Raw genomic sequence first — 17,147 nt, 5'->3', positions numbered from 1 at the left:
GTACGCAGGAGGACGGATGTGCGTAGCCGTTGAAGTAGTTGGAAGAGTCCTGAGATGACATGTCTCAGATGTTGATGTTAAAGGGGGAAGGTAAGATTGACCAGTAGGGGCTGGACAATTGGGTTCCATTGGCACTATTTGTTGAGGGGTTAAAGGAGAGACAGCCGTCTCTGCGACTTCATCCTCAGAATCAGTGGAACAATCTGCATCATTGCGCTCAACGTCTACATTAGCTACAAGCTGTCCATTACCAAGACGGGGTATAGTGACTCGAAAGTTCGGACAACAATGTTTTCTCAATGTGTACAGTATGAAACCTATGGCCACTATCGAAACAATGATATTACAGAAGAAAGACCATAATTCATAACCGGAAGCAACGTGTCCACCAAACAGGAAGGCAAATAAGGAATTACCAAGCAGTGATTCCTTTGACTCGATAACATCATGTTCTAAAGTATGATGTGGTGAACTTTGTACGCCCATAGCTTCCAGAACTTGTCTTTGGCGGTCTAAAGTTGCTAACAAGGTATTTAGACTTTGGTGGTTACTTAATTCATGCCAGTTTAAACGATGAGCAGTGCTATAAACAGTTTCATGGATTTTAATAGGCTGTATGCCTAATTGAATGTCAGGGAGACGAAGTCTAGAAACATTAATCAAAGCAGAAAGATCACCAGTTTGTGAATAACGTAACGTACTACCATTTAGTCTAAGGGTCACTCTATCTATGTAGGAACAGTCAACAGTGTGGGTATCTTTGTGGACAACGTTTTCTATAGGATCTAGATATCCAATTCTCTTTGAACCGCCCATGCTGACTTCGATGGGAATGAATTGCGTACAATTGTTTTCCGACATTGGAAGAATGCGGTAAAGATCAGGAGGTAATTCGGTACAAGGATAAATTTCTAGAATACCAGGCCCACTTGAAGCTATTATGTATGGGTTTTGTAGCATGTACCTAGCACTGACTGTAGGGTGTTTCTCCATAAGCAAAGTGATTATCTTTAAAGTTTGTGAAAGAAGGTGGCATGTATAATAGTAACTGTCCCAGAACTGCTCTATCAGGTTATTATGCATTTCTCCTGCTAATCCTTGTAACATAGCATTCAAAAGTACTACATCATCACCCCAAGCAGTGTAATCAACTTTAATTTTCTGAGCTAACGTAGTAAAATTAACAGGATCAAGAAAAGATATCATGACTCCTTGATCAGAGAGACTAGTTTTGTTTCCCTTACAGTTAGTGAATGACAGATACCCGTACGTATGGAAAGTTAGAGCCAAGTTGCGATCATTACTGACAAAGTGGTCTTCATACAATTTCCTTTTCATCGTGTACCATTTTTCGTATTCACAATAACTTTCCCTATTAGTTTCCCATACAAGTATTGATTGATCTGAGAGTAAACAGCTACCATGTTCATAACGACAATGCGAAACATCACCTGCGGGTGACTCAAAGACTTCTACATTGTGTTTCTTAAAGACAGAAGTTACAATGACACTACATTGATCAGCTTCAAAAGTATGTTCCTTACAACAGTATTGGTAGGATGCATTGGCAGAATTTTGAGTAACAAATACACCATTAGAACCAATTAAAGAACCAGCAGAACAAGTTTTGTGTGTTATCATCCTTTCACATTCCTCTCTGCTTACAGGTATGCGTTCAGTTGTAGCAGTACGGGATTTTATATCTGTAAAGAAAGAAATTTGGGTAGCTATTTTGTCCTTAAACTTTGCACACTGGTAGGCTATTGATTGCCACTCTACTATGTTCTTTTGATATACTTGTATGTTCATGTTTTGAGGGACTGTATGATTATTGCTCGTTGCATTGGATGTGCAAGGGTATTCATGAGTTATGTTGTAAATGTGAGCAGCTTTTGGAGTAGAACCGCAAATCATCGGGTTATCTGGAAGGATGATCCGTGCAGATTCAGTACCAGAAAACAGAGCACAGACTGTAAGAAGGGTGAGCATGAAACTATTCTTAGGTGATAGTTTCGAACCAGTACCACGTGAGGATGGTTTCCTCAAAGGTGGATTTGAAACGACCTCAACAGCGTTGACTTTCAAATCGTCCATTTCTTGAGGTTGAGTGAGGAGAAACTCTGCATACTGTTGTGGTTCAAGTCCATCAGCAGTAGCAGTGACAGCGTTTACATTTTTCTTAGGACACTCTCTCGACCAATGATTCCGTGAACCACATGTCCAGCAGCCATTGTTAGATTGATTGTTTTTAGTTCTAAGTCTATCCGCAGATTGCGGTTGTTGTGGACGACCATAAGAAGGTCTTTGCGAGCGACCACGATTAGATATATTTCTGAAAGATTGCGATTGACTCTGCGAGTTGTAACTTTGGGTACGTGGTCGTGGTTGAAAGTTGTTTGAAAACTGTCGAGGTTTATTATTATCCTGTGGTCTACGGTGATTACTACCATAACTAGACTGATATGGTGGTTGAGGCTGGTGATTACGTTGAGCTACTGGGTTACCTGCCTGTTTTTCCACCAAGAGCTTCAAATCCTTGATTTGATTACACAAGGGAGCGAGAAGAGGTTCGACTGAGTTAACTTCGTTTACAGACATTATTTTAGCTGGGGTTTTATTTTGTAATTCTGCAAGCTCGACAACTTCAGCTTCATGCAGCGCTTGAGAAAGGGTCATTTTACCTTTAAACATAAGTCCTTTCTTAATGGACTCTCGAAGACCTTGAATAAAAATGTCTACAACGAAAGTGTCACGATATGCTTCTGGTACGTTGCCGTACGCTGTATCAGCAAGCGAGGAGAGTTCGGCATAATATTCACCGACCGTTCGGCGACCTTGTTGGATAGAATATAAACCACGCCCCTGAAGATTAGTATGGACAGTGAAAAGTTTGTTTAACTCAGCTCTAAGCTGTACGTAGTCAATCATGAGTGAAGGGTTGGCCCTAACAACCCGTTTATATTTAGCATAAGCCGCACCAGTAAATCTATCTGGCAGAGTAAGTGCCAGTTGCTCGCTCGAGAAGCGATATGGTCTAATTTTTATTTCCCACCTCTCAATAAAACTATCCCAACTTTCTCCTGGACCATTGGAAAAATTGTCCATATCATGGAAATTAGGGAGTACTATTGGTGCCAAAGGTGGCTGTACAGGGACTACTGAAGGTGGCTGTGTAGCGAGTACTGAAGGTGGCTGTGTAGCGAATACTGAAGGTGGTTGCGTAGCGAGTACTGAAGATGGCTGTGTAGCGAATACTGAAGGTGGTTGCGTAGCGAGTACTGAAGATGGCTGTGTAGCGAGTACTGAAGATGGTTGTGTAGCGAGTACTGGAGATGGTTGTGTAGGAAGTGCCCTGGTTGGCAACTGTGTACTGGCCGTAGGAGGAACAGAAGAAATACTTGCTCTACTGCGGGTTATAAACGGATTGCTCGATGTTGGCGAAAGGGATTGCATTCTTGGTGTTCTAAATGCAGATGCTGCGCTTAGATTTGGTGCATCCGACCCTAGTTCATGGTTCATCACCTCCAATTTTAAATCCTCGGGAAGAGTTTTCCAGAACTCGAGCATCTCCTTTTTCATATCAGCTCTTGTATCCTGCTTATGTGTACTTGATTTATCTTGAACATTTAATCTACTTCGTGAGTTTAGTGGATTTATATCTGCCATGGGGTCAAAGTCATCATCAAACCCTTCTGCCATAATGCAAGAATTAAAATTATTATCTCACTAAAAGAATGTATTAATGTATTACTATAACAATATAATGCTTTTAATACATGTAATAGTGATTACTTCACTATAATAGTTCTAACAATATAATGCTTTTAATACGGTGTAATAGTTTTTATTTCACTATAATAGTTCTAACAATATAATGCTTTTTAATACGGTGTAATAGTTTTTATTTCACTATAATAGTTCTCCCAAAATCTTTAAACAGTGAGCCCACGAACACCAGGCAACACTAACAAACCCTAATGAAAACAGCGCAACGCAAGAAGCGGCACTACAAACACAGCTGGAACGACGCCAGCAAAGGGGGAGCTCCGATACGCACAACACCAACGCGAGGTGATCAGCCACGCGATTGCAGGTGTGGGTAAGAAACTAGGGTTTTCGGCAAGACTGCCACTAACGAGACCGATAATAATCAGTTCGAGAACATGCAAGCTGACAAGCAAGCAAACAACCAGTGAACCGGCACTGATTACAGGGAGGAAACACCGCGTGTAAGAAAGTGAAAGAACAAGGAACAATATTATAATAAGGAAAAAAAAATTCCAATAAACCCACTAAAGAACGGGGCAAAATTATGTTTAATATCTGATTAGAAAACACATACCTAGTAAAACAAGTCAAACAGCGGTTAGCTGTAAAAGAACTTCACGATAAGTTCGAGACAATGAAGATTAAAGCCAGTAAGGTCAGCGAAGATATGAAAGCCTTCGTGTAGTAGACCAAGAATGGCACAAAAAGAAAATTAGTGAATTATTCCTATTAGTAAATTATTTCTTTATTTATATTCGTTATCAAACAGCGGTTAGCTGTAAAAGAACTTCATGACAAATTCGAAACAATGAAAATTAAAGCCAGTACGGTCAGCGAAGATACGAATGCCTTCGTGTAGTAGACCAGGAATGGCACAAAAAGAAAATTAGTGGATTATTTCTATTAGTAAATTATTCCTTTATTTATATTCGTTATGAAACTTATTTTACCAACAGCCTTTTATTTATATTATAACCTGTACCGCGTTGAAGGAACAGGCACCTCCACCAAAATGATATGAAAGATTTCGCTATAAATTAGTTATCCGTAACTGAAATTAATCGGTATTTAAAATTCTCTACATATCACAATATTCCACAGCTCGCTGAGCATGCGAGAGAAAGATAGCTGTTGGCTGTTATTATTATTATTATTACATAATATTATTAAGCAGAGCTTAATAATATTACGGTGTGAACCTTATAGCTATTACATTGTGGGATGCGCGATTCAATATAAAAATGGCTTTAATTATGAAAATATGTTATAACTGTAATCTACCTTTTTATCAGTGATCGCCCACTGCAGACTGGTCACTCCTTCTTGGATGTCCACAGCCTGCCGTGACCAGGCACGGATTTTGATAGTAAAGATGCAGGACGATCACCGTCTCGTGGAAGCGGCCTTCACAGGTCGAGAGTCCATCCCAAAAAAAAAGAAAGAAGGATAGTTCGAATCTCCCGGTTAGATGTTGTATCTGAAGACCAACGAGTGCAAGGACTGTGACAGGGGGAGGTTATCAGCACTGCCCCTATTAAGAGAAATAACTCACGCTATACCAATGTGACGTAGGCCAGCTACGCAATATTATTGGTCGTACTAATCGCGCCTAATACACTATAACGAAATGTCAACGTGGACTACAAGATGGCGGATCCAAACCATAATGCAATTTCCTACGCAGTTCCGACTTAGATAATGCAAAGGTCGAATTTCCCAGCAATGAGGAGATAACTCCTTTTCGGTAAGCAGAAACTGACAAAACGAGATATAACAGTGTCAATGGTTAGTACTTCTTTGCATTATTTCTGCAATTTGTTTGTTGTTATTTCTATTGAAATAATCTAATGGGTGCAATCAATTTTTTATCCATGCTTGATTAAGAAATTTCCATAAAGCTTTATGCCTAAGATGTGTGTGAATGACTTACAGTGAAAATTGTCACATTTTCATTTTACGTAGCGATATGGTAGCATTTTGACCTATTTTATTTTAGCTTATTCTATTAGCTGTATTGTTGTATCTTAAAGGTCAACTTGCAATAAAATTCACATTACAGTTATTTGGTATCAAAAGATTCACCATGTCTTACCCTGCCGTGTTGTAGGTGCAAAATATGTACAAATCTCATTACAAGCTCTTTTTAAAGCTAAAAAATAAAAATTTTATCACCGCCATCATGAAACCGTCGTAGATTGAAATCTGTTTATTTCTCCGACGTAGCCATTACATTTGGTTATCGTTTTGTCACGCTGTTTTCACGGAAATTGAAAGGTCAATAAAAGGCTCAATCTAAAACGTCTCGTAGCACTAGTTTATGACTATCACTTTGGGTTCTACAGAAAAGCACGTGTGAAATATAAATGCTCGCTACTTTACACTTTTGTTTCAGCTTGGTCTAATCGTCTAGTCAGAATCTGATCATGTGACCCGTGCTTTCTGCCAAACAGTGCGAATAATTCCTGCAGAATTTTTCGTCTATCACAGATGACAAACAGGATCCTCATGTTTATCAGAGGATGATATGCACTCCTTCGAGCTAAGGTGAAATGATTAAACAAACTTTTGCGGTAGGTTTTGAGATAGCCGTGCTCAAAGTGACAGCATTACAATGGTGATGAAATAGACGCTTAAGAACACTGGACATGGTTTTATTTAATGCGTGAAGTATATTAGTGAAAATATTTCGACAAATGAGATTGTGTGAAAGTGTAAACAGAAGCCATCTTGTACAACTACGTCCCATTTGAGACGTTTTGGAAAGAGATTCTAATCTACGGCGGTCTCGTGATGGCGACAATTAACTGTTTATCTTTTAACTTTTAAGTGCTTGTAATCACATTTCTACATTTTTAGCACCTACAACACAGCAGAGTAAGACATAGTGAATCTTTTGATACCAAATAACTGTAATCTGAATTCTGTTCCAAGAAAACTTTTAAGGGTATTAGCTTTTATATGAATAAGACATTCATTTTGGTTGATTATATGTAATTGTTATAATTGAGGCTTTTGTTTAGGTGGTTGGAATAATAATCCTACTGTTACTCAGTTTAAGGCTACCTTTCGCAAACTTATCAGCAAATGTGGCGCAAAATCAGATGCTGGTAAGACAGGTAATGTTAGTGCTCGAGATGAGATTCTCATCTTACAGGCTACTCCAGAAGTTAATCAGTTTTTGGAGCTCACAACGATTACAGATGTCTAATTTCTGTTATAGGTAACAGTACATTCAATATAGCTGGATACAAAGTGCGGTCATGTAACATTTGCCGTCAGTCCCTGGTTACGACTAAGTCAAGTATCCATTACCGACATCTCTATACTCTACTCGAGCTACAAAACAATGGAGGATTGGTGCGTCCATCAGACAGTGTCATCACAATCCTGCTAGTTACAGAGCGATACTTTCGAATTAATGCAAACCCAGATCCACTCCATTGCGTGGCGTATGTTATCAGTAGTGTAGGATCTAGTGATGTGTTATGCCTTGGGAAACACCTTACGGACACAGCAGATGGCATACCAAACAATGCTTCATTGATGAAAAACTTTATTCAGTCTTTCTATGATCTCAGACAGCATAATTATGCTAAAATCGTACATTCAAACTGCAAGGTGCATCTTTGCGGCATAAAATACTAAAGTAGTACTTTTTAAAGGGCAGTAATAATGTAATTACTATAATATTCATCTGTAGTTGTTGTTGTACCCTTATTTATAATATGATTTAGTTGTAAGACACTCTGACACTGGCTCAATCTCTGGTGGTATCCAAATCTCACCTCTCAATCTCATCTCTCAATTCACACAGTTTCTGTAAGGCTTACGTATAGGTTTAATCATATGATTACACTAATTCCTGCATATCCTTGTTTGCATTCTTTCGGTTATCCTCTATTACAACTGTTTTTAATTTCCGTGTAGTTGTTGCGGTAGTTTATTCCATTTTTACAGATTCTACGTATCATACATTCATGAGCTATTATCACTTACATCTTAAAAACCGTTTCTGTGTTTTCAGCATGTGTTGTTTTTATCAAGATACTTCATGTGCTAAGTTTCTCCATTATGGTTTATGCATATGTAATATAATTTTAAATATAATGGAACAGTGGTTATTTGCCTGAATATATCATTTGCTGGGTTTATGCATCTGTAATACCGTTTGTATGAATAATGTGGTCCATGGAAATCTATTTCACTTCCAGTTCTCATTTATTATAATCCACTTCATCTGTTATCAATAGGAATTCTTCTTTCAGGCATTCTAAACGCTGTGTAGGAGTAGTTTTCATTAACACCAGGTGGATGATATATTTTCGACAGGTACGTTTATATCATTTTTCACGGTTTGTTTACATAAGAAACTAGAACACAATTAGCTCTCCAATATGGCGCTTACATTACGTTTCGCTATCAAAGTAAAGTCACGTATTTACCGTTCCAGGGGTTTGTGAAGTTCAAAGGTCATAAAATTACTCCCAATGGCATTCTATGTGCTTTTTAAATAATGTCTTAACAACTGTTTGTTTTCAAGGTAAAATAATTTGAAGGCGGTTTTAGAAAGGTTTGATGTCATTTTGAAGTATTTCAAATCATCACGCGTTTTACTAAAACGGCAACCCGTTTATTAAAACGTGTGCGAAACTGTCGCCGTTTTACTATATCGGTAGCCGCATAGTATAACGCGTGACGATTTACAAGCTAATACAGGTCGAAATTTTTGTCAGACATGCGTGAATATGATTTCTGACGATGTAGAATACATTTGTAAATATTTTAAAGTTGTTTTAAACCGACTTTGACCATCACGCGTTTTTCAAAGTTCGTCGAAATATTATGTAAAACCATCCAGTAAGCCATTAGGAGCGATTTCACGATGATTTTAGCCGTCATATATCACGCGTTGTCACGCAATTTTTGGTAAATTTTTTGACCCAACTAAAAGCCATCAAAATATCATCTAGGAATGTTTTATAAAGATTTGATGTCATTTTGAAGTATTTTTAATCATCACGCGTTTTTCTAAATCGGCAATCCGTTTAGTGAAACGTGTTCAAAACGGTCGCCGTTTATAACGGTGACCGTCGCCGTACTAGACGGTCGTCGTTTTTTACTATAACGGTCGTAAAACGCGTGACGGGTGATTATTTTCAGGCTAATACAGGTCGAATTTTTTTCTAAGCACTGTAAATATGTTTTCTGACGATGCAGAATTAATTTTTAAGTGCTTCTATGCAGTTTTAATATATTTTAATCAATTTTTTTTTCAAACATTTTTTTGGTCAGTCGAGATATTACGTAGAATGCATCCGGTTAGCCATTGGGAACGATTTTATGACGATTTTGCACGATTTTAGCCATCACGCGTTGTCACGAAAAATTTTTGACCCTACTGAAAACCATCAAAATATCATCTATGAGTGTTCTAGAATGCTTCTACGTTATTTATGTGTTTTTGACCATCACGCCTCGTCACGCGTCACGCGTTTTACTAAACCCGTCGTAGCACTAGTTTATGACAAACACTTCGGGTCTTACCGAAGACCCGTATCAAATATAGATGCTCGATACTTTACAGTTTTGTTTCGGCCTGGTCTAATCGGCAAGTCGTAATCTGATCATGTGACCCAATTATTCGCAAATAATTTTTGCAGCACTTTTCGATTATCTCAAGTGACTAACAGGCTCGTCATGATTATCAGACAATGATATGTACTCCTTCGAGACAAGGTTAAAAAATTAAATGAATTTTTACAGTAAATTATAAGATATCACTGCTAAAAGTGACAGCATTACAATGACGATAAAACAGACGCGTAAGAACAATAGACATGGTTTTATTGAATGCGTAATGTGTTTTTTTGAAAATATTTTGACGAATAAGGTTGCATGAAAGTGTATACAGAAACCATCTCTCACAACTACATCACATTTGAGCCATTTTGGAAAGAGAATGCAAACTACGGCGGTCTCGTGGGGCTGTGATTAACTTTTCGCTTGTGAGCTTTTAAGAGCTGGTATTCACATTCCCACATATTTGGCACCTACAACACAACAGAGTAAGACATGGTGAATCTTTTCATATCAAATAAATGTAATGAGAATTTTGTTGCAAGTCAACCTTTAAGGGACATTAAAGGTTGCCTTTAATTAGATATTTACTATGCGTTTCTATACCCCTCTTTGCTAAATGTTCACCTTACAATGTCAACACTGGAAGGAATTAAAAGTGTATTGCGAGAGTCCATTGTATAGAGAAGAATAGGGAAGAGAGCTGCTGATTTGAAGATAAAACCTTTTCCTTTATTTCTATTCATTAATATTGCAGTGGTTAGTGGGGTCTTGACGCAATAAAACCCTTGGCTATATGCCAACCAATGATAGGTAAGCAATGCTTTAATAAAAGAAGTGATGTCGTAACTCCTACTAATATGTTGATTTAAGCTAAGTTCTTGTTTAAAGCTTTCAGAAAGCTGAAGCATTGACAATTGATCTAATGACTCATAGAAATGAAACTGCCGTTTGATCTGCCAATATTTAACATGACGATAGGTCTGAGAGCTTTTCAATATGTTCAATGAGTGTGTTCACCGATACCTTAAAGTCATGCTTCACTTGTTAAGGATCCTAGGAAGTGCCTGGAGCTACATTTGCAGTGCAGCTGAACAGCCATGTTTGAGGTAAGACAAAAAGGATATTTAACTTACAAAACTTCAATTGAAAATGTCACCCATTGCTATATGGAAGTTAAAATAGCAAAGAATGTATTTTCTAATACATTAACTTTAATAAACTTGTGTATTGTAGATTACTAATGACAACGAGGGCTTTATCATCAAGTTATAAGTTTTCGAATCAGGCTCATCTGTTCAGCAAATAAAATACATTTCCTTTGCTAAATAATAGACTTTTAGTATTAATAGAGGGAATTTTAAATAGGGCCTATATATATTTATGTATATATAAAAAAGAAAAATTGTTTCCTCACCCCGTTTAACCCATTTGGGGGGTAATTTCTGCTCTAATTCGGGTATACTACCAGAGACCTGGAAGTTTGAGCACTCAACCGTTTTGAACAAGTAGTCCATTTGTTACTCCCTTGTCCTGGTTCAGCTACCAGCAGTGCAGACCTTGTTTGGTCAGGCGACATCCAAGCCCGCATGGCTTTGTTATTGCACTCTTTATAGAGGTTGTAGACAATATACAGGCAAGAGTCTTGTCTAAGGACCTGCCACAAGGATGCAGTTGTTGGGGTTTGAACCTAGGACCCAATGATCACTGTCCCAATACCGTACCAACTGCGCCATCTGTCCCGTATTTATATACATATATGTATACATATATATATATACATTATATATTTTGATAATTATTATAGGACACAATTAGGCAATATAGATGTTTTGTGGCTGTCCCATCTCAGTTTAATAGCTAGATTTATAGCCATAGATACAGCCTACCTCTCGTAAACTAACTAACTTTATCCATGTGTTAGAATAAACTGAACAGGTACTTGACGGCTACCAAAAGGTTAGCAATTGTCTCTATTAACTTGTCATTGTGTGAATCACTAAAGGCATTTATGGACATTTGATGAATACCGACTTCAGGTTGCTATGATGTCACTAATATCAAAAGAGAAAGTAATCAAGGGTTAATAATGATAACATGTTTTGTTATTGTAGTCAAGGGCAAGCTTGCTGATTTGCTACATTTTCTTGGTGACAACTGACATCACTTTAGCAGAGATTTCGGGGTGAGTAGAGGCTAGGGAGACCTTCTACGAAGCACTAGTTATTAACATGTGATTATTTACTATCATCACTCAACTAACTTGATAGCTTCTTACAATCCACGAGTGTGGCTTGAGAGTGGCTTGAAAGGTTGGCTCGCAACAAAATTCACATTACAGTTATTTGGTATCAAAAGATTCACCATGTCTTACTCTGCTGTGTTGTAAGTGCAAAATATGTGGAAATGTGATTACAAGCTCTTAAAAGCTCAAAAACGAACAGTTAATCGCAGCCATCACAAAAACGCCGTAGATTGGAATCTCTTTCCAAAATGGCACAGTCGGGACATTGCTGAACATGATGGCTTCTGTTTATACTTTCATGCAACCTCATTCGTCGAAATATTTTCACAAATATACTTCACGCATTCAATAAAACCATGTCTATTGTTCTTACGCGTTTATTTCATCATCATTTTAATGTTGTCACTTTGAGCACTAATATCTCAAAATCTACCGTAATAATTCATTTAATTTTTTAACCATAGCTCAAAGGAGTACATATCATTCTCTGATAAACATGAGCAGCCTGTTGGTCACCTGTGATAGTTGAAAATTGCTGCAGAAATTATTCGCGCTATTTGGCAGAAAGTATGGGTCACATGATTAGATTACAACTAGATGATAAGACCAAGCTGAAATGAAACTGTAAAGTAGCGAGCATCTATATTTGATACGGGCATTTGGGTAGAATCCGAAGTGTTTGTCATAAACTAATGCTACGAGATATTTTATATTGAGCCTTTCATTAGCCTTTAATTTCACGTGATAACATCACGTGTCAAAACACTAACCATAATGTTTGAACTTGAGTACCTCGTCAAACTAAAGGGATTCCAAACTACGGCGTTTTTGTCATGGCTACAATTAACTGTTCATTTTTAAGCTTTCAAGAGCTTTTAGTCATATTTCTTTTTATTTTGCATCTACAACACAGCAGAGTAAGACATTGTGAACCTTTTGATACCAAATAGCTGTAATGTGAATTTTTTTGCAAGTAAACCTTCAAGGTATGTGAAACACTAAGAGGTATAAATAGATGCTATTTTGCAACTACATGTATACCGAAGTTGTAGTATGTTCATTCACAACAAATAAAGAGGTCAAATATGTAAAAGGAAAATTTAGAGCAGTTCCTGTAAAATAAAGCATTTGTTAATTGACAGCACTCTGATATATTTTAGAGTGAGATATGGAGCTAACAATATGACTGAGGTTCTCTACACTCCGTATTGGACTGCGTATCACTTTGAAAAAAGTCTCAGCTCTCAAAAAAACATTTTGTTTTCCAGTTATGAAAAAATCAGAATTAGTAGTGGTGCTGATGAAACATCATTAAAAAACAATGAAAATATTGTTCAAAGTGAAGATTTTCGTATCATCTCCGGGTTTTGTCAAAATGGAACTCACATTCTTATGGTTGATTATCTCAACCACTGCATCCGCTCAACTCAATACCTGACCTCACAACCGATAGAACCACCAACGACAATCGCAGGACGGTGTGGACAAGCAGGTTTCAATAATGGCAATGCATTCATGGCACGCTTTAACGAACCACAGAGTATCTACCGAGTAAAGCAAGGAAATCAATCATTATATCTAATCACTGACAAAATGAATGATGCCATCAGAATATTCAGCAGTGGAAACAGCAAAGTATCAACATTTCTAAACGACTCTATTAAGTTACCTGAACCGATAGACCTGATTGCGAGTGAAAACGGAAGTTATCTTTACGTTACAGTTAAAACAGGTTTGGTTAAAGTTGAAATTGCGTCCCAACAGATAACAGCAGTAGATTTACCAGGAAAGCCAAGACTCTATAAAATTATCGCTATTACACCCAACGTTTATGTGACCTCAGCTAGGTTTGACAATAGACTGATAATCATATCCTGGAAGAGTGGAACACTCGAGTCAGAGTTTATATGCACGGGTGAAAGAGAGTCTAAAGTAGGAAACGCATCTGAATGCAAACTCAATCGACCGCATGGCTTGTTTTGGGACGAAAAGACTTCATCTATAGTCGTAGGGTGCCATCAATATATACGACGGCTAAAAGTGAACATAGGTGAGTTGCACAAGTTAAACTACAGATAAAATCTATAGTAACTGATTATGATTATTAATGGAAAATATGTGCTATATAACAATTGAGGAATTATATTTAAACAATTTAGTCAGTGCAGAAATATTACATTAATGCAAGCAGTAATGAGAATAACTAATATCCTGAGAAACTTTAATGCATTGATGATCTTGGAGTTACTGAGAGTGTTAGTACTGTCCAAACTCTGAAGTGATGTTAAAACCACTGTAGTAAATTAACATCATAGCTTAGGTTAACATAGTAGCTTAGGTTAGGATGTTGTTATTAACACAGTAGCTTAGGCTAGGAAGTTATGATACCAACATAGTAGCTTAGGCTACTGTCATAATACTAACATAGTAGCTTAGGCTAGGATGTATGATACTCACATAATTTAAGCTAGGATGTTATTATACTAAACATAGTAGTTTAAATACAGTACAGTTAATAGTACAGAACCATGCATATTGTAAGGCATGGTAAGGCTTCAGCCGGCCTCCGCTTTGGATGGAGGATTGTTTTTGCTGCTCTGCCAGATAAGTGTGGTTGGGCCAAACCTTTATGATCTGATGTGGCCCAATAGATCTGGCCTTCAGCTAAGGGTTGTCTTCTCTCTTCCACTGCTTATTCACCATCCAGACCCAGTTTCCAAGAAAATAGAGGAGTGGCTTGTGTCGGTCCTCTTTTTGGATTTCCATCGGTGCCTGGGGGAGAGTGTTGTGCATCTCTTCCAACTTTTCGAGTAGCACCACCATGTATTCATATGTTGGCTAGAACTCCGCGAGTAGAGGGTGCTATTTTAGCAAGCCTGGCAGGCACAGTTCTCATTCAAGCGTGAACAGGTTTGCTGTCTTCCCTGCGGTCGAGTGAGGGGTACCCCAGTGCGCTCTCCTCACCTAGAGGAGTAACACAGCCCATTCCTCATGGTCTCAGTTTAGTAGCAGCTCCCTGAATGAGTCACCCAGTTGCCGATTGTTGGGCTCCACTACTCCGGTGGTCTTGTGATAATATAGGGTGGTTTGTAACTTATCCACACGCCAGAGTTGACACAGCTCAGTCATCAATTGACTCTCAAACTGGGTTCTTTAGTTTGTGTGAATCTGTTCCAGAAAAACCCATGCAGCAGAAGACCCGCTTGTCCAGGGCTCTGTCTACCATTGGCGCCATGGAGCATTCTGCCATTGGGTAAAGTGGTTGGTTAACACCAGTATCCATTTTCTACCATTTGGTACCACTAACAGGGGCTCTACCAAGTCTACTGCTACCTTTTTTAAGGGCATTTGTTGTACAGCCTTTTCCTTTTTTTTTGGATGTCTTCATCCTGCTGTGCTTTGTGGCTTGGCACAACTCACTACTTTTGACCAGTCTCTTAACGATCACTGTCAGTCTTAGCCACTACCAGATCAGACAGAGGCAACTAGTGATCCTGATCACCCTAGAGTGAGCCAAGGCTTGCTCACAGTGTTTGCCACACAGTGTTTTTTTCAACAGACAGTGGACAGACTGCACACCATCTGGGTTGGCTGTGGGGTAATGTCTGGGTTTCTAACACTCCTTCCGATCACTTTCTGAAAAATGGCCGAATTTTGTTGTGGGTGCCGGAGCTCTGATCTCCAGTTTCAATTGTTTCCTGGTCAGTTCCTTTCCCTCCAAACTGATTGGTACACGGTGGCCACGGGCCGTCGGCATTAGCCTGCATTTGTGCCAGCTTTTTACCAATGTCACTTGAAGCCTTCACTTGAGCATGGTCGCAGTTTTCAGGGTGGCCTCAGCTGGTTCTGAGTCAATCTCTCTAGTTATTGCTTTAAAGGCAGCGGGTTGACCCAAATGGCCAGCCATCACGCACAACAAGGGCTAGCCCTTCGTGACAAGTTTTTTTTCTGGATGAATTCACCGTCCCTCAGCTCAATGAGCTTGCGCTGCCAACAATCTTCACAAGTTTGCCGAATCAGCCCATTGGCATTACCGTGTATTGAAACTTTACCATGATCTCCAATCATCTCACGACCTAGTTGAACAGCTCCTTCCCCCTGCACAGCCACTGAAGTGAGGCATGGTCAGTTTGGAGTACGAACTGACAGCCATATAGATACAGTCGGAAGTTGTTCACAACCTTGACTATGGTCAGTAAATCCCTCCATGCGCTGCCATAGTTCTTCTTGACAGTCGTCAAGGTCTTACCGAAGCAGGCAATCTATCTGCTCTATTCTGGACTTGAACAATACTGCCCCTACCTGCATCCACTCGTATCCGTATCTAAGATAACAGCAGACTCAGATTGGGGTATCCCTAAACAGGTACTGAGGAGGTGCGTTCCTACAAATCATCAAAGGTGACCTGCTTCTCCTTCTCCCATGTCTCTTTCTCTGATTTATCTGTCATCTTGTGCAAAGGCTGTGCCATGGTGGTGAAGCTTGGAATGAACTGACAGTAATAACCTACCATACTTAAGAAACCTTGCAGCTCTCTGAGTTCTTTGGGTTTTGGCTATTTTTGGACCGCCCTTCTTTTCTCAGAGTCGATAACCACTCCTTCCCTTACAATGTTGACCAGGAAGAAAGTGCACTTGCGACTAAAAAAGTTGGCATTTGGCTGGCTTGAGACCCACTTCCTTTAGCTGCAGCAACACCTCCTCTAACCTATGCAAGTGCTTGTCGAAATCTGTTGCAAGGACTGTGACGTTATCCAAGTAAAATAGCAGTGTCTGCCGATAAAGGCCATGCAATACCAGCTCTATCAGCCTCTAAAAAGTGGCTGGAACAGAAGTGAGTTCAAATGGTAGGACTTTCTACTTCTATAAGCCGAAGTGGGTTGCAAGCGCTGACTTCTCCTATGCGGCAGCATCTAGAGACATTTGCCAGTAGCCACTGATGACATCCAGCATACTAAATAACTTGCTGCCGGTGAGGCCATCAAGTTTGTTGTTGATCTGGAGAAGGGGTAGGCATCCTGTTCCGCAACTACATTTAGCTAGTGATAGTCAACGCAGAACTGCCATTTTCTATCCTTCTCCCAAATCAACACCACAGAAAAACATCCGGCACCTCTGGCGAGTTCAATGAGCCATTTGCCAAAAAGATCCTAGATCTGGCCCGGGATCCTGAAAAATGGATACTTTATCATCTCAGGGTTTTGTCAAGATGGAAGTCACATTCTTATGGTTGATCATCTCAACCACTGCATCCACTCAACTCAATACTTACAACTCAACTCCTCACAACCGATAGAATCACCAACGACAATCGCAGGACGATGTGGACATGCAGGTTTCAATAATGGCAATGGATTTATGGCACGCTTTAACGAACCACATAGTATCTACAGAGTAAAGCAAGGAAATCAATCATTATATCTAATCACTGAAAAAATGAATGATGCCATCCGAATATTCAGCAGTGGAAACAGCGAAGTATCAACATTTTTAAACGATTCTATTAATTTAATTGAAACGATAGACCTGATTGCGAGCAGAGATGGACATTGTTTGTA

General features: G+C 39.0%; 1 protein-coding gene across 1 annotated transcript in view; it reads left to right on the top strand.

The window, feature by feature from the left end:
- The window catches only part of LOC137391539 (uncharacterized), a 32,081-nt gene that overhangs the window by 2,375 nt on the left and 12,559 nt on the right, over positions 1-17,147 (top strand). The window contains exons 2-4 of the mRNA XM_068078043.1: positions 10,398-10,454; positions 11,460-11,530; positions 12,751-13,640. Coding sequence (XP_067934144.1) covers positions 10,446-10,454; positions 11,460-11,530; positions 12,751-13,640 — 970 coding nt within the window. The 5' untranslated portion in view covers positions 10,398-10,445. The remainder of the gene's footprint in view (positions 1-10,397; positions 10,455-11,459; positions 11,531-12,750; positions 13,641-17,147) is intronic.

Source organism: Watersipora subatra, chromosome 3 (genome assembly GCF_963576615.1).
Source record: "Watersipora subatra chromosome 3, tzWatSuba1.1, whole genome shotgun sequence".
NCBI lineage: Eukaryota > Metazoa > Bryozoa > Gymnolaemata > Cheilostomatida > Watersiporidae > Watersipora > Watersipora subatra.
The sequence above is the reverse complement of the archived record's forward strand: the minus strand, read 5'-3'. Positions and strand labels throughout refer to the sequence as shown.